The following is a 26,162-nucleotide window of genomic DNA, read 5'->3' on the forward strand; positions in this document are numbered from 1 at the left end:
ACTGGTTTTAGGGTATTTAATAAAAAAGGAATCGTGACAAGTGACCCAGGTCCAGCAAAAACTACCAGTATCTCGGACATCAGCTACTGCAAAGTCGTCTTCCCTTTCCGCCCCCCACGGAAACGATGTCGCAGTACAGAAGTTTTCTGAATAAAGACTCGTGCACACCGAAACGTATCAGGCTTTGCTGCAGACGCCCGGAGCACAGACAAGCGCTCCCGTGACTTTTACCGCGTCCTGCGACGGCAGCACTCGAGCCAGGAGACGCGGCCGCGCGACCGCGCCGCGAGCAGCCAGGCCGGGCGCGGGCGCGGGCGCGGGCGCGGGCGCGGCCCCTCCCGGGGAGGCGGCGCGGGGCGGCCGCGCTGCGGGCCGCAAGGCGACGGCAGAGCCGGGGCGCGCGGCGGCGCAGGCGCGGGCGCTGCCGAGCGGCGGCGGCGCGGGGCGGCGGCGCGGGGCGGCCGGAGCCCGCGGAGACGGCGCCGCCCGGCGGCCGCGCGCGGCGCAGCAGGGCCCGCGCCGCCGCCGCCGCCCGATCGCCTATTGGCTGCCGCGCGGAAACTCTGCTTCCGACTCGGCTGCCACCACTCCGGAGTCTCTCCATTGGCTGGTGCCCGCGCCCGCCCCCCGCTACGTGACTGGCCGTACTGCTCCCGGTTTGGCTTTCCTGATTGGGCGGCGCGCGGCGGTCGACGGCGTTTGATTGGTGCACACGGCTCAGCTCGCTCGGCCCTCTGATTGGGTAGAGACTGTTCCGTCTTACGTGAGCTCAGTTCCGGTCCGCTTGCCGGGTCACGCCTCACGTGATTCGTTACAGCAAGCGGCGCGGGATGCCTCCGCGCAGCCAATCCTGGCGCGCCTGGCTTCCCTCATTCAAAGTCGGCGGGCGCGGCGGCCAATGGGCGGGCGCGCCCGCCCCCGCGCGCGCTGACGGGCGCGGCGGGCGACCAATGGGGCGCGGCGCGGCGGGCGGGGCGGGGCGCGTGCGGCGGCAGCGGCTCGGCGGCGCTGTGAGGCGGCGATGGCGGAGCGCGGCGGCGGCGGCGCGGGGGCCGGCGGCGGCGGCGAGGGCGAGGCGGCGGCGGCGGAGCGGTACGGCAGCGAGCTCAGGTAGCGCGCCGCGCCGCGCCGCGGGGGAGGGTTTCCGGGGGCGCCGCGGCCCGGCCCGGCCCGGCCCGGCCCGGCCCGGCCGCCGCGGCCTCCCCGCGGCGCCGTGTGGCGGAGCGCGGCGGCGCCCCGGGCCTGACGCGGCCGGGCCGGGCGGGCCCCGCTCCTCGCCGCCTCCATTTTCCATCGCCTCGCGGGCGGCCCCGGGGCGGGCGGGCGCGGAGCGGAGCGGAGCGGAGCAGGGGGCGCGGGCGGCGGGGCCGCCGCCACCGCCGCGCCAGCCCTGCGGGCGCAGGAGCTCTGGGCGCCCCGAGGTGCGCGTGTGTCGCCGCTCACCTTCTGATAACCTCTGTTTTTTTCAATTTTGAGTCATCATGCCAACATTGGTATTGCACTGGCACTAAATGGTGGGCAAAATTGTTTTCCTGAGCGCAGCAGAGGAGCGTTTGTTGGTTCCAAAGGTGAACGTTTTTTCTATATCTACACTTAACTGAGCAACCTGTATAGCGGGCTGGGTGGCATAGCGGGTTCGGTGCGTTAGTTAGCCCTTGGCTGCCGCAGGTCAGAGTGCACCTCCTCCCGCAGGTCACATGCAGAAAGGATGCAGGGAGTCCTGTCCAGATCCTCCGCAGGCACTTGTTCCCGTTACAAAATAATTAAAACTTAGAGCTGTTGCTCAATAGTTCTCGTGTCTATGCACAGATAGGAATAGGAGTTGCAGGTCATGTTCAAGGGGTGCTCCTACAATGCCTGCCCGTCCTGTTCAAAGATGTAGGTCACTCATTTTCACAAGCAAAATTTAGTTGTTGAGGAATGATAGATTTGATTTTTGAAGGGGAATGAACCATTAGAGTAGCTGCACTTTTGTTTCTTAAAACTTGATATTTTTCTGTATCCTTTTGATTTTACTAGGTTTTCCCCTCTCTTTTTCTTTTTTCTTTTTCTTTTTTTTTTTGGGGGGGGTAGGAATTGATCTAGCCTACAATTAAGCAGCAAGTGAAAATCAAATTTATTTCCTTTTGGCCTTATCCACAGAATGGCTCAGCAGCAAGCACTGAGATTTCGTGGCCCAGCTCCCCCACCAAATGCAGTCATGAGAGGCCCACCACCTCTCATGCGACCACCTCCACCTTTTGGTATGATGCGAGGTCCTCCTCCACCACCTCGGCCCCCTTTTGGACGTCCTCCGTTTGATCCAAACATGCCTCCAATGCCACCTCCGGGAGGGATTCCTCCGCCAATGGGGCCTCCACACTTGCAGGTAAATAATGTGTGATTCTTCTTGGTTGGTCGAGTTGGGGTTTAGGGTTTCTTCTTGTTTGTTTTTGTGCATAGAAATAGTAAGAGGAGTGCTGTTAAAATAGATGAAGAAAACAGTAGGGCATGGTGAAGATATAAGACTCTTGTGTGGTATCTTAAACTAATACATGCTTGTGATATGTGTACAAGCAACCTCTGCATAATTACTTGAGGCAATTGTAGATGAATTGCTTATGTAGTTAGGTTAAATTCATCAACAGAGGCTTTACTAAAACCTGAGTTCATATTAGTGCCCTGTGACCATCCCGGATGGGTAATTCAGCTATGCTCAGGCTTCTGAACCCCAGAAGACAGGCAGATGAAGCACACATCAGCCTTCTAGGATAATCTTAATTCTGCCTTTAGCCCCATAGCCATGTATTGATGAACAAGTATAAAGACCAAGAGAGAACTGAACTGACTGACATTGAACTGAACTCCATTTTGAGTTCCAGCGTGATCCACTCTTACAATTGTTATGTTAATTTGTGGTTATTTTTGATCATCAAAGGATTGATTAGATGGGCCAGCTGTAAATCTGAGAAAAGAAGCACATATATTATCAGTGATCAAGTATGCTTTGTTTCAGCACTGTGTTCTGAAGGTTTTGTCATTAGTAATCCACCAAAAATTGTCAACAGACTATGAAAAAAAAATTAATGCTTGAAAAAGACTGAGAGTAGGCTTTAGAGTTTGACTGGTCAGCTGCAGTTTGCCCTTGTGATATGCTGACATAAATTTACTCTCTCAGAGGGAAAACACCTTACGTTATATTTATTTTTTTTTTAAACTTGAACTCTTAGCATCTACAGGAATATTATGCTATGTGTTATGAGCTTTTGGGGCTCAAATAAAGTAGATTTCGTGGTGATGTATGTTTAAGTTCTTTTGCTTGCTTTTCAGAGTCTTTGGTACTCTAAAAGATAAAACACATTTGTGAAGAAGTAATATTTTACTGAATAGTGTTTTTGTAGGTGTGTCAGGGGAACATAATTACTGTGTGGGACTTCAAGTGGGCCTATAAATAGGTAAATAATACTACATGTTTCATAAATAACGGTTTAAATCCGCTATTTATGGTGTAACGGTGAAAATTTTATTCTGTGATTTTTTTTTTAATGTAGGGATGTTGAAAAGATGGAGAGGGAACATGCTGACAGGGGTTATTTTACAGAATTTTAGGACCTGCTTTGCATATGTTTTTTGGCAGCAGAGCTGTAGAACCTTCTTTTTTCCACATTACTCTTAATCAGATTGGCTGACTATATAGCTTTGCCGAGTCTTATATAAAAGGGTGGGAGCAGTATGAGAAGTGAAGAAACCGCTAGAGAAGGAACAAGGATTAAACCAAACTCCACCTGAGATAAACATCAACTATAGCCTTGTTTTGTGTGTGCTGTGGTCATCTCCAGCACAGGATTTCATGAAGAAACTAGTGCTTGTTTCCACAGCAAATACAATGGTGTTTCCAGATTGTCCAGTCTTGTGTATGCTCACTCTGGTTCTCTGGGTACTCAAAGCCTATTGTTAGAACTTGGACTGCTCAGGGAGGTGTGAAGTAGGTATTCATTTTCTTGAAATGTTCTCAGTCAAGCAAAAGTCTTATGGATCTGAAAACTGAAACAGTAAGTCTGAGTGATGTAAACAACATCATGCACCTCACTGAATGTCAGCTTTTATTTTGATTCAGTACTAGAGGCCTTGTTCTATGGTATGGTTTCATACTCAGCTTAAGTTGTTTTACAGTTATTTCCACTTATGATTCCTTCCTTTTGGTGCCTTCTGATCCCATTTTCGCAATTACTTGAATTTAACTTTCATGTGGCCATGCATTAACTTTAAAGCTCTAAAGCAATGAAGAGTGTCAGAATGTGCCATGGAACGCAAACTGAGAGGGGAGGATAGGCCCTCGCTTTCTAGCACCAGTGCCATTTCAGAAATAATCTGAAGTTAATCTGAAGCCCTTTGCCTAGCTGCTGATGTCTCCTCATTGTGTTTGATGTTTATGTTAAATGTGCTTCAGCTCTCTGCTGCTGTATCATTACTGTTTTATCATGCCATACTGTAAGCATGTCTTCTCCTGCAACTTTTTGCTGTACATGGAATCCATGCACTAAGCTTGTCTAAATTTTTCATACCATTTCAGCATTGTGCTGTGCTTTGCACTGAACATGTTTGTTTTTAGCATCTCACCCTGATTTTGTTAAAATGGGAGAGATGCTTTGAAAGGTGGTTTAGAAATGGAGAAGTAGGAGAGGGTATTCTTAGAGCAGAGTTGAAGTGTGTTCTGCATCCCTTGATGTGCACTTGTGAGCCCTTCCTTTGCCCCTAGGACTTCCCTTGAGTGATCTAACTCCTTTTTTTCTGAAAGCAGTAACATCAGGCAAAAAGTGAGCTGTTCTGTATTCTTCCGGATTGTAGAACAGTAAAGGGAAAGATCATCTCATGGCCAGATGGAGGAGCTGTAGAGAAGAAACATCAAGAAAGGAGTGAAAAGATGTAGATAGTTACCTTAATGATTTTTCCTGTTTGTTTTTATTTCTGTCCATGTACTTTTGAGTTCCTTTTTTAAAGTATTTAACTAAAATCAGATCTGGTATGTGAATTTAAAGAGCACTTTAAAATATCACTCTTTACAGCAGAAATTTTGATCTCAGGGAAACTTCCAAAAGAAGCAAGTGCAGACAGAAACCAAGGACATGGCACGCACTGAAAACTACCAAGGGTAGGACTCAAATTCTCAGTGCATGGGTGTAGCTTAGGGTCAGTGTTCGCAGCATGTCACATTGAGCCACCTATTTTCTGTGACATTGGATTTCCTGCAAACATTCTAGCTTCAGCAGAGCCCTAGTCTTGCTGCATGTGTGCATTTCACTCTTAAGCCTGTCAGTTATGAGCGCAGAGCTACAAGCTTTACTAGTGAACTGTTTTGATATTGCCTTTGTGAAGCAGTAATCTTGAATCATAAATTAAATTAAATCAGGAGTGATAGAGATAATTAGAGCAATTGTGGGTGTGTGCAGAATAAGTTACAAGATGCTGGTGGATTTTGTTGGCAGATTTCTTTTTTTAGGAATATATTGACTGTAGTTGCTATACACAGCAGATTTCAGAACAGTCTGAATAAACAAGTAATCAGAATCTAATCTTTAATCAGAAAGCAGATGTTCAGGCTTATGCATAACAATGGTGTGCAGGGCAATTTTTGATTCCTTATGATGATGCTGAAATGAAGCTGTAACTTGATATTTTTCATGTTTTCTGAATTAGTACTAGTTAGAACTTAATGGTTAATAGAGAAGTATAATGTGTTGTAATGAAATCAACTGCTATGCTATACTAATAAATAGGAAGCTTGCTTATAATTTCTTTATTTGCTGGGAGGGTCATAGTGTAATTGTTCAGTGGTACTTCAAGAAATCATTTTGATTAACAAGTAGGGATATCTGAGTGGCAGTTATTCAGGAACAGTTCTTCCATTCTTTCTCTCTTGCGCTGGGATATTTTCTCTATTTTAGGGAGAGAGTTACTTCTCCCATCTCACTTCTTTTCCTGCCACTTTTTTTTCTGATGCTTTGCGTTTATGTTAACACCTCAGATGTGAAATGCTTACTACAGCTGTTCTGCCATAGGGTGGTGGCTTGTCAGGGAGCGCATTCTCTGAGCTGGTAATATCAAGTTGTTAAAGAAGCTCTCAAGACTTGTAGATTTAACCTTACAGTGGTTGTATTGTCTGTTGGTGCTGTAATAAATGAAAACTCTGCTTGAAAAAAGTATTACATTATTGTTATTATTATATGCCTTTAGAGACCACCGTTTATGCCTCCTCCCATGGGCAGCATGCCACCACCTCCAGGCATGATGTTCCCTCCAGGAATGCCACCTGTCACTGCCCCAGGAACACCAACAATGCCCCCAGCAGAAGAGATATGGGTAGAAAACAAAACTCCTGATGGCAAGGTAAGTTTGTTACCAGAAACAGTGTAGTGGATATTTACCACTGTTGTTAACATGTTGCTGTATACTGCCTTGCACATGGAGATTCTAGACTGTGTAGTAAAACCCTGTGTCTGTCTATCCTTTTATCAGTATTACTTGATTATTTTTAGAGCAGGGGGAATGAGACTGTTTATAGATGCTCTCCCTCCAGATAAGGAGTTGTTTGATGATGGCGTGTTTAAATTGTAGGTCTATTTCTATAATGCACGTACGCGTGAGTCAGCATGGACTAAGCCAGATGGGGTCAAAGTTATTCAGCAGTCGGAGTTGACACCGATGCTAGCTGCGCAAGCCCAAGCCCAGGCGCAAGCCCAGGCTCAGGCACAAGCAGTAGGTGCCTCTACACCAACCACCAGTAGTCCCGCGTCTGCAGCATCTCCATCAACATCCTCCAGTACTCAGTCCTCCACAACCTCGACCACGACCACAGCCACTTCAGTTTCACAGACAATTTCCAGTGAGTAACTGAGGGTTCTCAAGCTTTGTGAGAGTGGGGATCAGATGCTGCTGTGAGGGATTTACTGCAGCAAAAACTTAACATCCAGGAGGAAGTTGTTTCAACATATAGTGGAGTACAAGTTTGAAGTACTGCATTTAAATGATTTTTTTTTTCTCTGAGCTACTTCAGGAGAGTAATGTTGTCTTTGAGAAGATAAGTCATTAGATCACTCTGAAACCCTTTTTCTTTAGGTTCTTTGTAATTTTTTTCTTTCTGCTGTTACCACATCATCTCAAAGCTATTATGCATCCATTTCCTTGACTATAGTTAAAGCCAAACTTCTTAAAACAATATCTTACAAGAAGCTAAATGGAGTTAAGGGTTATAGTTTTAGCAATTTTCTCTGTTTCCAGAATTGCATCTGTTGCTTTAAGAGGCTGGATATGTCATTGCTGCTTCTGGGCTGCATGGAATTGGTTGCTTGTACAATAGAGCTCCTTCTGATGTGTCATTTTTTAATTTTTATTATTCTGTCAACCCCAAAAGTTACTGTTTGCTAGAGCTGCATAAACAAAAAGGAAAAAGAAGGTCCTTAGAACTCTTCTTGTTCACTGATGACCTTTGAACAATAGCCTGAAGATTACTGCTGTTTACATGGGCTGAGCCTATGCTTTTAAGGGTCTTCCAGCAGGAGCCTCAAGAGGACAAGGGACTGAATTTATACACATAATACAAGTTTATATATAATTTATACGTATCATATAAAGAGTATAATTGATGTCATACTTGTGTTGGCATATATATGCTAACAAAGTGCAGGGCATCTCTATGGATCTGTTTTTTATGTACTGAAGGTCTGTTTCACATGAGTGTCATGAGCAAACAATTTTAAAGTCACCTAGCATGGACAAGCGAGGTAAACTTGTTAAAGAACAGTTTGATTAGTATTACTGTCTATGTACAGGGTTTCTGAAGACACAAAGTTTGTGCTGGTCAGGAGTCCCATTGTTTGACACTTTTGGTTATTGTAATTGTACTTGCAAAAATGCATACAGTGAGTCAGGCCAGAGGGTATGCAGAAAGTTAGAAGCCACTGAACTGTGTTAACTCCAGCGGTAGCATATATTTGCATCCCCTTGAATTATTTCACCTTTTTCCTTTAATAGGTGAGCCAGCTCAAACTTAGTTTACCATTTAACCCAAACTTTAGAAATCTGGGTATGGAAGGGAGTCAAATTCAGGTAACTCTCAAGTTATGCCTTGAGTAAACACTGCAGGGAGGGCAGATCCTTAGAGCGTAACTGTAGCAAATAGTTTGCATTGCACCAAGTATTTTAGGGCTTTTATTTAATTTGGAAAGTAACTGAATATTGTGTTCAGCTACTTCGTTGAAGTATGATGTAGTGTCATAACCCGGAGACTAACCATTTTGCGGAGTAACAACAAGCGGTTGGCAGGTGAATGTTAGGTTCTGGTCTGATGCAGACTTTTGAGATTCACTATAATTAATCCAACTTTTGAAATATCACTTTATGCGTCTTCTGTGAAACACAATTTCCTGATGTCAAACGCTGAAGCTGTACCACTTCTACCTGTTCTACCTGCTAAACTTTGTCTTTGCTTTCAAGAACTGTTACTGTTGGTGTCTGTGCCAAAGTGATAAAATTTTATCATTTAAAATAATTCTACAGCACTCAGACTCAGCCAGTGAAAGACTGGGGCTTCTGGCTGAGCTTCAGTCTTGTCTGGTACTGATTTGATTTAGGCCGTAAAACAAATCACATACTGACTGTCTGACTCTGTTTCCCTCAATTTTATACAGTGATAAGCACTTTATCTTTCTTAAAACAACAACGACATGTTACAAATCTTTATGTGAATTCCTTAATATCAGTATTGTAATGGAAATGCAGCTGGTCATCATTAAATACTGAAAAAAACACACAGTATGCCAATATATAATATGCTCTTTTTTTTTCTTGAAATTTAGCTTGCTTTTTCACAATGATTCCTCCTCCCCTCCACCAAACAGTGCAACTTTGCAAGGCTGGCCAATATGTTTAATCAGCCAGGTCTCTAATTATCATTTTCCAGTCATGTGGTATGTAGCCCTAGTCCCAGTTAAAAGCTGATTTTAATCATGCTGCAAGGATTACTGAATTGAATGTTAATATTTTCCCACTGGGAGGCACTGAAGACCAATAAAGTTCTTGCAGCTTCTAAACAAAAGCACTTTCTTTTTCCTTGCTTAATTATACAGATATTTTTATTGACATTTTCCATTCTTGGATCACAACCTCATGAGCATAGTTCCAGATAGACTATTGTCATGTACATGCTGCCATCATTATGCTTGTTAAAAAACAGAGCCTTTATTCATTCAACATAAGATTTTTTTTCCCCCCATTTGAAGCTCTCTGAAATGTTCCCTTTCTACTTTTCTGAACAGGGATGCAGAATAGAATTTCATTTTGCTGAACAGGCTATTTTTGTCCTTTGGTATACTCTTGCAACTCTTGCTAGGTATAAAGAACAGCACAAGGTAAAAATTGAAATCAGCTTTCTTTGTGAATATTTGATGTTACAGAGAAGGCAAAAGGTTTTTCTGTCCAAGAGTTTCCTGTTGATTTTATCTAAGCGTATCTGCTTATATGATATCTGTTGGGAAACAGAGAGCCAGTATGTTTGCAGCAAATATATTGTAGTATCTAAGATACAAGGTGTTCTTTGTGTTTTTTTATCAGCACCTACCACACAAGACCAGACCCCAAGTTCGGGTGTTTCAGTTGCCACACCATCAGTCAGTGTTTCAACCTCTGCTCCTTCTGCTACACCTGTGCAGACTGTACCCCAGCCAGTCCCACAGACATTGCCTCCTGCAGTTCCTCATGCAGTACCTCAACCAACTGCAGCAATTCCTGCTTTTCCACCAGTAATGGTACCTCCATTTCGTGTCCCCCTTCCTGGCATGCCTATTCCACTTCCAGGTAAATTGGCGAACTGTAATTGTCTTGTCCACTACATGTCCATGTTGTCAATTTGTTTGCACTCATGTGTCCACTGTGTATGGAACTTGCCTGAATCCTCTCCACTTAGAATATTTTTGAAAGAATTCAGGGTTAGCAGACAAACTTTTTAATTAACAATGAATGTTATTTTTTTTTTTTTTTTTTACTTTTATTTCTTTGATATACGTAGTAGAAAATAGCTATATTTGAACATGTAAAACGTTTTTTGGGGAGTGATAGGAAATACATAACTACTGAACTGAAAATGTCTTCATTTCATCAAATGTGTCTATCTTGTCATCCTATACAAAAAAAAAGTGAGCTTTTGAACAAAAGCCATAAGCAATTCTGAGAATGTTATAGCACTATATTTTACTAGTTGCAATATTATTTTTTTTTTGCTACTCATTTGAGTTTAGATCTTCAGTCCTATGCATGAATATTTATTAAGATGGAGATTTTAGCTGAAAGAAATTAGAAGAAAATAACATATTTAGAAGCAGGAAACATGACTGTTCAAGTGCATTACCCTTGGTGATGTCAGATGTTTTCAGATCCCTTGTTTTGCAACTATCAAGTATGGTGCTGAATGATGATGTAAAAAGAGTTAAGGTTTAACTTGGGGACAGTAATGAAGACATTCAAGATACTAAGGTATAACTTACAGGTTTTGGATGCAAAGACCATTGTGAAGGAAATTTTAGATAGCAGCCCCTTGATGCCTAGGTTAATCATATTTTCCTAAGCTTTTATTAAAAAAAATATTTAGATATGGAAGGAAGTGATTTTAGGCTGGCAAAATTTTGGACTCAGCTGCTGTTTGTAATCATTGAAGAGGTCCTTAAGGGCACTATGCTTAAATGTCGAGTTTGTTTGCATGGATACAGTTCAATTCCTGTTCTAGTATAGAAGTATTTTTTCAATATCCAGTAGCATTTACTGTTGCAAAAAAAGATTTGAGACTGCAGTTGTAATTAGATACAACATAGTTTCTGATTAAGAATTACAAAGAAGCAGCTCTGAACAGCACTCTCACGTGTTTTTTGCCTCTTCATACCAGCTAAGAGAGATGACTTCTTTCCTGCTGTCTTTTTAACGCGTTATTAAGTACGTATGAAGGGAGGCCTTTGCCTTTTGTTGAATTGGTTGGATGAAGACTAATCCTTTAGACCACTTCTTATATCATTTTAGATAAAGGATATGTAAGCATCAAAGTAGTTAAAATGGATATTAGCTTTACTAATTGGTTATAATCATATGTGGAATAAAGAGCATTTGTGTTGAGACGTAGACTTTCAGATAGTTTTAAAAATAACTAGGTATTTTAAAGTAACAGTAATTAATCTATAATTTGCTTGAAAAAAGAAACCACAGTGTAGTAATCATTGCTTTAAGACAAAAAAGATTATTTTGAGCATAATATTTGAGGCTATACTGAAAATGGATAAGTGATACACGGAAAAATTCTGATGTCTGTGTATTTTTGAGGTTTGAGAGAACAATAAAAACAGTCAAGCTCAAAAGCTGGACAGCTGAATGTTCTTAACTGCGATTCCTAACCTTGCCAGCCAGAGATCAGTGTAGGATCTTACATGTTTTTGAAGGATATAATCATCTACTGAAGTGTGAACTGTCAGGTAAATTGTGGATAATCAAAACAATAAGGAGATGAATGCTGGTGAAAAATTGATACACTTTTTTTTTTCTCAGTCAAAAAAATGCCAAATTTCTCCTAAAGTGAGTATAAGAATATAGAAGGAAAGACACAGGAAGAACATCTCTTCTCTGTTTTTCAAAACATGATTCTTTCACAACTTTCCTGCTAACGAGTCTTAAATCTGGCCTCTTCTCCCATTCTTATACCAAGCTAAGCCTTTTGGGTTGAACCATATCGTAGGACTCCAAGCATAAAAGAACACGTTTTCTCTAAATTGGTATTTTCCTTGAGTACAGAATAAAAATCATGCTGCTACTTTCAGCTAACTTTGGCTTGAGTTGATTGTAATGGTTTACAAGCACCATAAAAGAAAAGGAAACCTTTAAAATGCTTTAAAGCATCCAAAAACTAATGAGGAGAGAATTAAAATTATTTCATGATATTTGAATGACAGGTGAATTCAAAAAAAGCCTACTAAGCTTTAATCTATAGGTGTTTGGGGCTTTCAGCAATGCATATAAAGTCAGCTAGATCACTTTCAAGTTTCAGAACTGACTAATTTCATTGACAAATGGTTTCAAAGTTAATGTGTTATATTATGTGAGATGGAGCTGTGGAAGAGTTGATTAGCGATACTTAGTAACCTCAAATCTTAAAAAGTAAGTCTGCTTTCTCTTAATTCCTATGTTACAAGTTATCTATATGTTTGGAAATGAACTTGGCAGAGGAAACAACTTTTTGGGGTATTTGCAAAGTCTTATCTGTACTGCAGTGTCTCCAATTTCAGTGATCCCGCAGATGACATTATTTATACTGACCCAGTTTTAAGACGTGCTGTAACTTCCTTAACAAAACGAATTTTCATGTTCATTTTCAAGTATATGACATGAAAACCCCTAACAAATTTAGACAAATTTAGTCACTGTTTAAGTCAATACTTCTGTCTTGATTCATACATTTTTATAAAGCTAATTTTGCATTCTTTCATTAAATTATTGGTAAAGCACATTAAAATTATATTTTCTCACAAACTTTTTAAAAGAAATTTGCAATATTTTTAATGTTTGCCTTACTAAATTTCTAATAAAGAAAAATAGAAATTACTTTGGTTATAAGAACAGGGGTTTAATTTCACTTTGTGCAAGAGGATTTCCCACCCTGGACATTGGAATTAAAATAATTTAGCAGGGGGAGTATGTGTGTTTTCAAGTGTTTAAACTGGAATAATACAGAGAAATTTCAGTTTCCTTCCACCCCCTAAATGAAGTTTTGGGAAATACATTCCCCCTACCTACCACTGTCTAATTTCCTACTGAATTTTTTGTCTAACTGAAGAGGATTAGATGCTCCCCTCTTTGTGGCCTTTCTATGTTGTGTTTTTAATGAGCTGGAGAGCAGAGCAGTGCATGACGCTACCTTTTTGAGGGCTAATTATGCTACTTTTAGAGCATTTCCAGCTCGTTGCATTCTGGGTAGTGAGAAATGAAGAAAATGTTTGCTGCCACTGACTTAGTGCAGCTTTGAGTACCTCTGTTTGCAGCTTCATTGCTTTCTTTTGTTTTTTTCCTTCTTTCACTCTAGCCTTTCCTTAATGACTCTGATTGCCTCAACTTTTTCCCTGGGTTGAACTTGGCTTTCACCCACCACTCCTTGCTAGTCTGACTAGTTTAAATCTGTCCTTCCACTCTTATGGCTACTTTCTCAATGCAGCAACGGACTGAAAATAGTGAAGACTGCTAGTTTCTCTTTGTTGCTGTTGCTCTGATGGATCTGTCTGAGCAAATGCTGTCAGTGGAAGACAGCACCATTAGGAGAGTCTTTTTCTGTGGTACTTCACTGCAAGAGGGCCGAGTTCCCCCTTGAACTTAAACCCCTGAGCCTTCATTCAAATCTTTTCAGATTTTTTTTTTGTCCAATAAATGCTAAGCAGGTGGTTTAATGTAGGCAGAAACTATTGCAGCAGCTTAAAACTAGTTTTATATTTAATCTGGCTTATGATGTTGGAGCAAAAATTACTTATGTTTTCTTGCCGGTGAGCTTTCTCTTTGCCAGTTGAAAGTGGCATTCCAAATTGTAGCAGGAAATCTGTAATGTCCAGACTCCCAGTGGTAGCTGACGTACAATGGCAGCTTTCCAACATGCTTGCTTATCCATTTTGCAGGTGTAGCAATGATGCAAATAGTCAGCTGCCCGTATGTAAAGACAGTCGCTACCACCAAGACCGGTAATTTTCAAAACCATCTTAGTTCGTTTTGTCTGTAAGTTGGCATGGTAGTGAATGTTGTTGTTTCTTTTATTTATTTATTTGCTTCCCCAAATGAATGACTCTATATACTTTATTTTCAGATCCAATATAAATGCAAATATCACATTTGGCCAGGAAATAACTTTCCAAATTAACTGTTAGTGTTAGCTTATATAATACAAAAAAAAATCCAGTACAGTTTTTGTAATCATTGAGTTTTGTAATAATTGTGAACCTCCTCATGCCCATACTTCTTAGTTATGATTTTCTTGTGTGTGGATTTTTGTTTTTCCTACTTCCACATGTATAGTGACATGACTGTGCTCGCATGTTGGTGTGCGTGTATGTGTTGTAGTATTAATTTTCATTTTTAAAACTACTTTTAAAAGTCATTTACTGAAGTGATTTTATTACAATATATATTGTGTACTTTTTGCTTATTTTAAAAGTAAACCTTTTGATGTAAATGTTAAAAGCTCAAAATTGTGATCTTATGATGCTAGTCCTAGTTACTGGAAAGCTAATTTGTTTTTTTTAGAAGTTATCATTCAGAATATATTCAGTATATCCATTTCATTGGAATGACCAGGGAAATAGTAACGTAGCATTCTAGCTTTTTTATCATTGGATATTTACTTTATGTTTTGCTTTAGGGCGTGAAATAATGTGATTTTTTTTTTTGCAATCAATCTTCACTACTAAACAAAAACATGACACAATCTGAAGTAAGTTTGTTTCCCACCAGTTTTATCCAAAGCTCTGAATAATGAATTAAAACCTTTTTTTAAAAAACAAGATTTAAGATTTTTGCAATAATTTTGTTCTATATTATATTGTATGGCTACTTCAGGCCAATTTTTCTGTTTGTTGTTTTTGTTTTTAAGTGCATTAGGATTATTTTTAAAATGGCAGTGGGATTATGCAGTGGAGTAGATTGTTTTAAAAACAATTACTTGCTATGGAGAACTAATAGACTTTTTTTCTATGTAATACTTAAAATCTTGAAGTATTACAAGAAAAAAATTCTAAAAACTAACAAACTTTGTGCTGTGCAGAATTACACACTACTCCTAAATTAAAAGCTGTCTAATTTGGCTGGTAATACAGGCCCTACTGATCGTAAGACATGAGACGGTTGTTTAATAACAGTGAATTCCTTTCCAATTTCAGTTTAAAAACAAATTTTATTTGTGTAAGTTGATTATTTGTAAACTAAGTCATTAAAGTGGTAGGTTGTGGTTCTTAGGTACATCCTTGTTACTTACTGGATTTTTGTCTGTCTGTTTGTTTCTTGTTTGTTTATTTACATAGGTGTCTTGCCAGGAATGGCCCCTCCCATTGTACCTATGATCCATCCTCAAGTTGCTATTGCTGCTTCCCCTGCTACGTTGGCTGGAGCAACAGCAGTGTCTGAGTGGACAGAGTACAAAACAGCAGATGGAAAGACTTATTATTATAACAATAGGACTTTGGAGTCAACATGGGAAAAACCTCAAGAACTGAAAGAAAAAGGTGCATTTGGTTTTTTTGTTTTGTTCGGGGTTTTTTTTTAGCGCATCTGTATACTAGGTAAAATTACTTAAATGGTTAATGATTGTGTTTGAAAATATGGACAAGAATTATTCTAACGCTTTTTCTCCCTTAAGTATATTTTGATATCCTGATTATAAATATCCATTTGAGTTGATTATGAGCCTGAAAATTGTAGCTTCTTTATTTTGCAAGATATGATAAGTGTATCTGGTTCTAAAGTTGCGTCCAAAACCTGTAACACTTAAATGCATGTATTTCTTCTTCAGTAGAAAATAAGTACTTATACTCACATGCTTGAGAAGATTTCCATTGCAGAAGGATAGAAAGTGGGGGAAAAATGCAATTCTTCTTAAAATCTCTGTAAACAAAGAAGGAATGAAGACCTCTGAAATCCTAAAGTTTAGAAGTTGAAAAGCTAAGTGTATAACAGTTTTGGAATATGAGAAAAAGTAAATTGCCCCCCCCCCCATTATATTCTGTGACTTGTTTATTTGCATCCACATTATATCAACAGATATCACTTTGAACAGAAATTGTTCTTGTTTTAGAAATAAGAGTGAAGGGGGCAAAAATCCTGTGAGCTTTATTCTGTTTATAAAATGTTTTAGGAAAACAAATCCAGTCAGACCCAATAGAACTTCCTTTCATTGTCTACTGATTTTTTTCAGCAATTGCAGGAAATCTTACTTTAGCCATATTCAAAACATTATATAGTTAACTATTTTAAATGATGGATTCCTATCTTTCTAAGAATTCTGATTTAAATAACAGGATTTCTTTTTACTGAAGTGAAAGCCTCTAAGATAGGAAATACTGATCTTGCTGAGTAAAGAAGTATTTTTATTCGTTATATAAAATCTTTTCTTTTTAATGGGCACAGAGCAATTCTCAGTTTATTTTCAACGAATTTTCTGACTTTTTGTCAATGGTGGTTGATATCTGAAGGTAATCTTCAGTTTTGCACCCAAATTAATTTCTAGAAAATGTTTCTTAGGAGTTTTGGAATCCTTACACAAATCTAGCCCTGACTGTACTTATTATTAACTGCTTTTTACATGACTTGAGTTAATTTAATTCTTTTCAGTTTTTTCCTACCTTTGGTACCTGATTTAAACTTTAGTTTAAATCAGCTTCTTAGTTTTCTAAACATTCATCTCATAGACTTCTTTGTAGTCAGATGCTTGCTTCCGAAAAGAGGTGTCAGTTGAATTGATTATCTGACCGTAAGTTTTAACAAATACTGTTTATAAAAGACAATTTGAAATCAAAGGAAATTTTTGGCACTCTGATGTGGAAGAGCACTGTCGATGGTGTGTATATCATAGAGCAGCTAGCCACATAGTTGAAGGACTCTAGGCATCTTTTCTTCCCTTTTTATGTATATGTTGAATGTGTTGCCAGTTAAGCATCAATTTTGTAAGACGTATTTAAAAAGAAAAAGTATTTTTAGTTTCCTTGCTGAAACCCCAGTATCTCTTACTAAAATAAATATTGAAGCTTAGAGTTTTAAGACTTAAAGGTTAATGTTGCTAACCCTAGTGGTGGTTTTTCGACTGTTTCTATTGATACACTTTAGCAAACTCTTTAAGAGGCTACCTTACAAGATTTCTGTTTCCAAAATGAATAATCTTACCACAGGAGATAATCTGGTCTTTATAAACAGACAAGATAAAGCCAAGAAGGATGAAAAGTGGTGGAAAAAAAAGTTGTGCTTGTAAAATGATAATTAAAAACCAAATCTGTTAAAGTTCAATAGTGATTTGAATTATTTCAGGGATGATACTAAGGAAAATTATTTTCTTATATAGAAAAAATGGAAGAGAAGATTAAAGAGCCGATTAAAGAACCTACGGAGGAGCCTTTACCAATGGAGACAGAAGAAGAAGAGCCAAAAGAAGAACCTATAAAAGAACTTATAAAGGAGGTAAAAGACCTTGCAACCAAATAGTCAGTATCGCCATTTTGAATCCTACATCCTACAGGTGTGGATGCATCTGTAGACCAGGCATATTGACAGGAGACCATGGTTAGTAATTTGAGTTCTTAAATTCCTGGGGTGATTTTGAAAGCCTTCCTTTTTGGCCTCATAGCTTTTATATATTTTTTATTACTTTTTTTTTTTAACTTAAGAAAAAATCATCTTGAAAAGAAAAATACAGAACATGTGAGTTATGTTATGGAATTCATAAGAACATAGAAAAATAATTAGCTAGTTATATAAATTAACGTTATCCCCTTACCTTAATTTGTTCCAAGGAATTTAACTTGTCCTGAATGTTTGAAATACTAAAATAGATTTTAAAAATTTCTTTATTTTGAAAAACAATTTTTTTAAATTTTTTTTTGAAATTTTGAAGCAAAATTTACACTTTCTCCATGTGGTACAACTAGTAAGTTTAGTTTGTTAGGAACACTCATCCTAGAAAATAACTGCAGTGTTACAGCACATTTTTGAGCTCTTAACATTGCAATAAGCAAAATCATTTTTTTCTAGTAAGTTACTCTGTCATGCTGAGAAAGCATAGTTCTTGAAGACGTTAAAGTGTTTGAATGAAAATAACTTTTATACTGTTTTCTGTGAACCTCAGTATAGATTAGTAAGCAAAAATGCAGTATTCAGTTGCTTTTTACTACCACTTTGCTGTGTTTACTTTTGAGGTAATTGCTATTTCTTTTGTTATCTTGCTTTTCTTCTGTTGCAAAGGTTATTGCATACTTTTGACTGTTTCATACTCCATGTTTCATTTTCAAGTAAATGATTTTTTAGAATTAAAAAAAATAGTGTGGAAAAACTACACTATTGTCCCTGCATTTAGACATCAAGGATTCATGTAGATCCAGGAAAGCATTTAAATAAGGTTCCATTGCAGTCAAAATTAAGCAAACACTTGGAGATTTTCTGAATTGAGGTTTTAAATAGAGATTACTGTCTGAGATGAAATTCTAATGCTGCTCTTTAAGTGTGGATGAAGCATAATTGTGAGCTGCTTATTATCATTGTTTCAAAATGCATTTACTTGTTTAAAGCAAATTTATTACCTTACTATAAACTAAAAATTGGCCAGTTATCATTGCCTGAATCTTGTAACTTGTTTTTTTCCCTCGAGGAACCGAAGGAGGAAGAAATGACTGAAGAAGAAAAAGCAGCTCAGAAAGCCAAACCTGTTGCAACCACTCCTATTCCAGGAACCCCATGGTAGGTTATGACTTTCCCCAGGGTCCTGAGGAGTTGAAACATAATTTCATATTGCCACAAGGAAAGTGTTTGGATAGTTAGAAAAGGTGATAGTATATGCATATCCTATTCTTATTACCCTTCTCTCTCAAATAAGTTATGTTAGAGTCCTGCAGCCAACAATGTTGGCACTGCAGTAGTACTTAGTGTTGAGTGGTGTGTATTGTATAGTCCATTTCAACCCCACGCTAGTTGCAGTACTGAGATATGTTGTCAGATTGATTCTGTGTCTCAGCCTCCTTCATCTGCTACTCATTTCTCCTACTCTGGTATGATATACTGGCCAAAAAAAATCTTGAACTTCTGTAAGTTCTGTCCTTAAGCCTTGGGAAAAGAATTTTTTTTTTTTTTTTTTTTTTTTTTTTGCGGGGGAGGAGTTGCTACTCATAAATAGCCCTTGGTGTATGATGTCTTGAAGAGGTTACCCTTCCTGTAATGTATGTTTTTTTAAAAATAAAAATCTTAGTGTGTCTAGCTGACCAAGATAAAGACCTTCATGATAAGGGTAGGGTGGGGCCGGGGGGGTGTTGTGTGTTTTGTTCTCATTGATCCAGTTTAACCATGATATTTTGAAGGGGTTGAAGAGATTGGTTATACTTTATCCCAAAATCTAATTCAGCTATCTAAAACAAATATTTTTTTAGAGAAGAATTTTATCACATCTCGTGATAAAAAAAGCACTAGTAAAATCAAATTTAAAAGCTGTTAGCAGAGAAAAACCGTAATTTAGTATTTCTTGTGGACACTAGAAATATTTGATAGTTGGGCATTAAGTACAACCTGAATCTGACCGTGACCATAATGCTTTTATTCAATAGCAAGTGATCTTGTTGGGAGGATAAGATCAATTCCTTTCTCAAATGGAGTTGCAGTGTATTTTCTCTATGTAAGCTAAAAACTATGGTTTATGGTCAAACCAAACACAATTTAAATATAGGGTTTGTCCCCACCAAACTTCTGTGGCACTAGATGCCTCTAACCTCTTGTTTTCATAGATGTTCCTTTTGTAGTATTTCACATGTTGCTCTCTAGTGCTGTTCATAGTTCTCTGTAACAGCAGCTGCACAATGAAAATGTACTAGCCATTGAATGCTCTTTCTTATCCAGCAAAATTATTGTAGTCACTATTCACATGAAAGCAATTTAAAGGTTTTTTTTAATATGTATTTTTCTATTGTTTGGGGAAAAACATCAGAAATATTGGAACTGGGGAACAGTTTACTTACAAGTAAACTAATACTATATCTTTGCATGTTTGGAAAATTACTTTTCAGTGTCCAGAATATGCAAGCATGGATAATGTCTGTGTCAGCCTTCCCTCCCAATAACTTTGAATTTACTGAAATGTGATGGACAGATGCATATTGACATATTCTGTGCAAATGGTCGCTAGGAGAGAAGCATACAAACTAGGATCCGTTCCTCCTTCCCATATTTCCTTTACCTCACTCCAATATCGTGTGGTAAAGACTTCTGTACTGGTTATGTTGGTGCTAATTGAACAGACAGCATGTTACTGAGTAGCTAGTCATTGTATGTGTAGTTTAGACTGAGTTTTCATGCCTGCAGGTCATGATTCATGGATCCAAAAAGGAAGACTGGGATATTTCAGAAAGGAGAGAGAGGAGTACTGTGAACATGCAGGCATGTTGTACACAGTATATTTAAGGAAAAAAAAAGAAAAAAAAGAAAAAAAAGACAGTATTTTGATAATTCAGCCACTCATGAAACAACTTGTTTCAATATATGCTGCAGAAGCTGGTTTCAGACTTCGACTGAAGATTCAATTCGCTCAAGACTTAATGGAATATTCAATTCTACCAAGCTGCAGTCTTTGTATAATGTCTTTGTGTAAGACAACTATTTGTAATAAGTCTTTGAATAATGTCTACTTGCAGTTCTTCTTTCTGTAGATGCACATTCAGTGACTTACAAAAGAAATCTGAATTCTCCAATATTAAATTTTTTTGTCGTATTCTTACTGTCTTCAGACTTTGCATATGGTAATAGGTATAAAAAAGGAATAAAAACAAAACTAAACAAGATTTTCTGTTTGCCTGTTAAATATTTAGGTGTGTGGTGTGGACCGGTGATGAGCGTGTTTTCTTCTACAACCCTACCACTCGTCTTTCTATGTGGGACCGACCAGATGACCTAATTGGAAGAGCTGACGTGGACAAAATTATTCAAGAACCTCCTCACAAAAAAGGAATGGAAGAAGGAAAAAAATTTAGTAAGAGCAATATTATTGCCACCTTCTAAAATCTGAATATAATTTATCTCTTTTATGTTGATTTCTAAAACTAGTAACATCTAAAAACTGAGAAAACTAAGTCAATAGGATCTAATCATGAAGTATGAATGGGCACTTACAGAAGAGGATTTAATTTACAAAACATGGACTAGGATACAGTTTCAAATGATTTCTTTTTTTGGCAACTGTTGTTAAGAGGCTGCTGAGAATGAAGCTTTTTTCTGGTGTGATTTCTAATAAATGATACTAGTGACATGTGGGCTTGTTAGCTGGAGGAGAGCAAAGCGTAAGTAGGTAATTGCTTCATTAGGACATTTAGGCTGATGGAGCTTTTTCTTGGAAATAAGAGGTCAGTGTTTGTCACTTTAAATACACAGCTGGCTAATAGTCCATTAGTTCTGCCACCAAATTCTGATTGTATTTTTCTGAAAGTGACTGAAGAGCACGTGTCATACTTCATCAGAATTCATTAATATTGCAAGTTGTCTATCCTCTGCTTTTGCAGGAGACTTCAGATGTAAGTTACAAACTTATCATAAATGTAGAATTGAAATACTAATGAAATCTATTTTACAGTTAGAGAAGAGCATGAATCTACAGAAGAAGCAAATGAAGATGAACCTATTAAAATTAAAAAGCGCAAGTAAGTTTTTTATTTTTTTTCCCCAATACTAAGTGATTTGCGTAAACTAAATTTTTGTAGGAGAAGTGCCTATACTGTTGTGTTCAGCAGGGCAATAACAGGAACAAGATTGACAAACGCCTTTGTCACCTTCCTGCTATTTCACATTGGCAACTGAAGTATTTTGTATTCTTTAGAGAGGATTGAAATTCATATATAGAGGAATTAACATCAGCTTTGGAAATCATTAGAAACTGAAATAAGTAGCAAAAGTTAGCTGTTCACCTCAAGGAATGTTTTGAGTTTACCTTAAATAGTTTCCTTACAATGCTTGCTGTTTTAGTTCTGTCAACATGTTTTGTTGGCAAAAAGTTCAACCATCTAGATTTTCATATCAATTATTCTGTGAAAGGCTTGAGCTTACTCTGTTACAAAAGGATTATGAATTTTGTTTAATTCTTTTGATATGTTTTGCCTATTGAAAGTGATATGTGTCACTTAACTATGAGTTACTTAAACCTATTCCTTAAAAAGTAGATTCACTATTTTGTTACCGTGTGTCTTTAGGTGTGATTTTCAAGTTGTTTGCAATTAGGACTTTGGGAGTTTATGTTTGGGGCTAAGCTTGTTTACTCTTACTAAATATACATTAGCAAACAAATTTTCACATGAAAACAGTTTTTCAGAAATGTGTTCATAGAAAAAAATATTGTGTTCTGACATTTTCTGCTGTGATGGTTGTTCTCAGTTTGAGCCAACTTCTTCGTCATGGCCTTTTGACAAGGCCTCATCTGAAACAAAAGATAAGACAGTAAGCGTGAGTAATGTATAATCCACTGCATATCTGACAAGACCTTTGAATACAAAGACGTTGGGCTTTTTGACTCATTTGTTAGCACTGAAGTTAAGAATATTTAAAATAGCTGTTAGAGCTGTTTCAGCTTGAAAACATTCTTAGGCAAGAAACAGTTTTTGACTTGTAAACCTTCACTTTTGAATTAACCTAATACATCCATTCTGTTCAGATGTCTTTCAATTTCTAACCTGCAGGGTAGAGCCATGGCTTCTCAAGTTATACTGTATGTTTAATTTTTTCTAGGAAAGATGATAACAAAGATATTGATTCAGAGAAGGAGGCTGCTATGGAAGCTGAAATTAAAGCTGCTCGAGAGAGAGCAATTGTCCCTCTGGAGGCTCGGATGAAACAGTTCAAGGACATGCTTCTAGAAAGAGGGGTCAGAGAAAGAAGTGTGTGTGTGAGAGAAGGGAGAGGGGAAGAGAGAGAGGTGTTCGGGTAGAGGTCTTAATTCTTGCTTAACTCAGAATCTGCAGTACTTACAATCTCATCCTTTTTCTAATTAATGAATGAATTTTGTAACAATCTCATATTTCAGAAAAGGTTACAATTATAAATCTGATTTCTGATTAATTGAAATTAAACAGTATCAAGACAAATTATTTTTTCCAAGTAAATACCTAGTTGAAAGTTGCCATTGAAAATAAATAGAAACTGGACACACAACTGATGTTTCTGAAAACACTCTAATGTGATAGAACCAGTAAATTCCACTGTAGTCTGTATATCCTTATAGGAATATTCTTAAATGAGAGACTGTTTTTAGTTAACTGAATTTGAAGTCTACTTGATACTTGCTTTGAATTGGGCTATTGAGTATAAATTTATATAATAACTATGAAAAATTGCAGTGGTTCTAGCTACCTATACAGCTTTTATTTGATTCCAGATTAACTGAATTTTATGGGATAGTTTTAATGAAGCTTATTTAAGATGAGCTTGGACATATTTCAATGCAGAGACTTGTTTCATAACGGAATTCTTGTCTAAGCTCATAACATTTAGAAAAGGCATAGAGCAGATATGGGATATAAGAACACAGAATGTCAAGGCTTTCTTGTGATGTAATGGGTTTTTTTTTTTTAAATGTCACACAGTGGTAGTTATTTTAATGAGAGTAATTAGGTGTGTGTTATTATTCAGAAAATTTCAGAGCCAATTAGTGTTGCAACTTGCTATGCCAGCTTCCCACTGCTCATCATCTATTAGTGATAAAAACTTAAGAATAGATTTGTCCCCTTTTTCATCAGATGTCCTGTAGTTTTTAAGCAAGACTGCATGACTTCTGTATATTTAAGGAAACTTAATTATTGTCAAAAATTTGACTTTTTCTTTTTTTAATTAAAGGTCTCTGCTTTTTCAACATGGGAGAAAGAGCTACACAAGATAGTTTTTGATCCTCGTTACTTACTTCTCAATCCGAAAGAAAGAAAACAGGTAAAGGAGAAGTCAAATTCACTTCTATTCTAGGCAGAGCTCCTACAAGCTTTACCAAAATCCTCAGTCCAGTATTTTTTTTTCCTATTAATCTTAAGTGGTGAATGTTGCAAGGGATTTTGGTTATGGTTAGGGTTTGTCTGGAAACAGGAAAACACAGCAAGAAGAAAAATGAATTGTTAGCTTTATCTGTTTTTATTTTTCTGACTGTTCTAAGATCTGATATTTTAATGTAGTGAAGAGTATATGCATGCAGAGAGCTCACAAAAACGTGATGAAATAGGGAGGATCTCCAGTATCCTGAAAACATTAGCATAATGAATATTCTTAAAAAAAATGTGGAAAATAAAAAACATAAATCACATTTTTATTGTTAAGCAGATTCTCACTCTAGAAGCCTTTTTTGTCTTACAGTTATAGGGAAATGAAGAGCCTCAGGCATACAGGAAGTGTCTGCTTTACTAAACATATGACCCAGAAAAATGTTAACATCATGTGAATGTGTAAGAAAATTCTTTACAGGTCTCAGATTACATGCATAAGTGTGGTATGCTGTATATTTAGGAGAATGGAGGAATTTGCACATTGAAATATAAGGAGTTTCCTAACTCTGCTTTCTACCTTGTCTGTGTCTATATCTGTGATGGAAGAAAGGGAAATAGGAAAAAAAAAAAAAAAAAATCAGATTTTTCTCTCTCCTTTCGTAGAACTTACATGACTTCAGGTTTGTATTTTTATGTGAAAGTGACTGGTGTTTCTGTAGGTTTTTGATCAGTATGTGAAAACCAGAGCAGAAGAGGAGCGCAAGGAGAAGAAAAACAAAATAATGCAGGCCAAGGAGGATTTCAAGAAAATGATGGAAGAAGCAAAGATTAATCCAAGGTAGGAGCTTCTTTCTCATTAATATACATTAACTTCATTAAAACAAAGTATGTTGGTTGGTATTAGATAGGTTAACCCTTCAATACTTACCTCTTTCGAACTTGCCAAAGAGAAAAAAAAAAAAAGTGATCAGATATTATTGAAATCTCCCTTTGCCTGCTTCTACTTACCTAACCCATAATATAAACCCATATAATAATAAAACTTTCTCTTTGTTATGTTTTATGTATTTTAAGTCATTTTGAAGGAATCTCCGGTGTGTTGTCTGTATTGTGAAAAAGGCCTCATGCACCACTGCAAGATTTCTTAAATAACCTTGTTTCTCCTTAAGAATATTACTAGTCTGTGAGAAATACTAGAGGGGTGAGTTCTTTGTAAGAAAATATCAGTTTGTGGGCCTTGGGTGCATTTTTCTGGTTAAAGAGTATGTTGATGATAATATTATAGAATGTTCTAGTTGTTTTAATATACAAATTATTGCATACCTTTCACATCCAGATGTAAATGCAGTGATAATAGCATAATGATGACAGTAAATGTATTAACATTCTAGATTTTATTGCTAGAATTTTGTTTCACAGCTTTCTTACATGCAATTCATGAAATATGTTCTTGTGTTACCAGAGGAGCTCTAAAGCATTCTTTTTCAGCATCTCTTGGTTTTTCAGGTGTCGACTATTTATGGTGAAATAACAGCTCCTTTGGTTTGCTTCAGCTTGATTTTTTCAGTGGCATATGTTGGAAATCAGATGGAATACAGTGTTTTGCTAACCTTTAAATTACTTTACATCTGTTTAAATCTTTAAATCTGTCTTTTATTTAAAACACTTATCTGCTCATTTAATGAGGGTAGACTTTTGGGGATAGTAATTTTGACAGTTGTCTGAGAAGAATGGAGGCATGGAGGTGTTTTAAGAAAAAAATAAATCAATGACAAGTTTAACATCATTCAGAGACTGAGGAAACTAAAGCTATCTCCGGTGTGTCATATTGGGGCTAATTATTACCTAATTAAGGGGGGGGAGGAGGAAGGGAAGAGAATTCCAGTTGAAAGACAGTCTTGTTTAATCCTATCCTTTGTCTTCTGGTTTCAGTGTTTGTCTAAAGATATTGCTGTACTTCTGTGAGTGTCAGACTACTTTTTTTAAACATCCGTCCAAACATGCTCAAGAGTTTGTTCCACTTTACTTAAACAGCTCTTGTTCTTCAAGAAGCTGTGCATTCACTTTCTGGTCTTTTTGAATAAGCTACCAAATTCTCTTCTTGTTTCAATTTACCCTACAGCAACAGTAGGCTGGATTTTCCAAGTGTAATTATTTCCATGCTGTGATGAAAACATCTGTAAGATTACAAGTGTGTCTCTATTCTTGGAACTTGGATTTTTATCAGAACTTGGAAAAAGCACAGTGGGGAGGGGGGTTGGGTGGACTTTTTTTTTTCCCCCCCCAGCCCCGAGGTAAGTGGCAGAACTGTATCTACTGCACATCTGAAATCGGAATCTGTTCCAGGAGGTGAGACACCTGTCAGGAAGACGCTACAAGTAAAATAGATTTAAAATCTGGTACTGTGCATAGTGCTTAAAGTATTTT

General features: G+C 37.9%; 1 protein-coding gene across 4 annotated transcripts in view; it reads left to right on the plus strand.

Moving 5' to 3' along the window:
- Nucleotides 1-1,033: 1,033 nt before the first annotated feature.
- Nucleotides 1,034-26,162, plus strand: part of TCERG1 (transcription elongation regulator 1) — a 37,813-nt gene continuing 12,684 nt past the window's right edge. The window contains exons 1-14 of one of the 4 annotated variants that reach the window (XM_062587379.1): nucleotides 1,034-1,110; nucleotides 2,143-2,368; nucleotides 6,214-6,366; nucleotides 6,595-6,862; nucleotides 9,589-9,831; nucleotides 13,671-13,733; nucleotides 15,066-15,266; nucleotides 17,096-17,211; nucleotides 18,395-18,483; nucleotides 20,595-20,755; nucleotides 21,353-21,419; nucleotides 22,498-22,633; nucleotides 23,602-23,691; nucleotides 24,455-24,573. In XM_062587379.1, the coding sequence (XP_062443363.1) occupies nucleotides 2,144-2,368; nucleotides 6,214-6,366; nucleotides 6,595-6,862; nucleotides 9,589-9,831; nucleotides 13,671-13,733; nucleotides 15,066-15,266; nucleotides 17,096-17,211; nucleotides 18,395-18,483; nucleotides 20,595-20,755; nucleotides 21,353-21,419; nucleotides 22,498-22,633; nucleotides 23,602-23,691; nucleotides 24,455-24,573 (1,931 nt within the window). In that variant the 5' untranslated portion in view covers nucleotides 1,034-1,110; nucleotide 2,143. The remainder of the gene's footprint in view (nucleotides 1,111-2,142; nucleotides 2,369-6,213; nucleotides 6,367-6,594; nucleotides 6,863-9,588; nucleotides 9,832-13,670; nucleotides 13,734-15,065; nucleotides 15,267-17,095; nucleotides 17,212-18,394; nucleotides 18,484-20,594; nucleotides 20,756-21,352; nucleotides 21,420-22,497; nucleotides 22,634-23,601; nucleotides 23,692-24,454; nucleotides 24,574-26,162) is intronic. The other 3 variants (XM_062587380.1, XM_062587381.1, XM_062587382.1) reach the window with 3 other exon arrangements.

This window comes from Rhea pennata, chromosome 14, assembly GCF_028389875.1.
Source record: "Rhea pennata isolate bPtePen1 chromosome 14, bPtePen1.pri, whole genome shotgun sequence".
Lineage (NCBI taxonomy): Eukaryota > Metazoa > Chordata > Aves > Rheiformes > Rheidae > Rhea > Rhea pennata.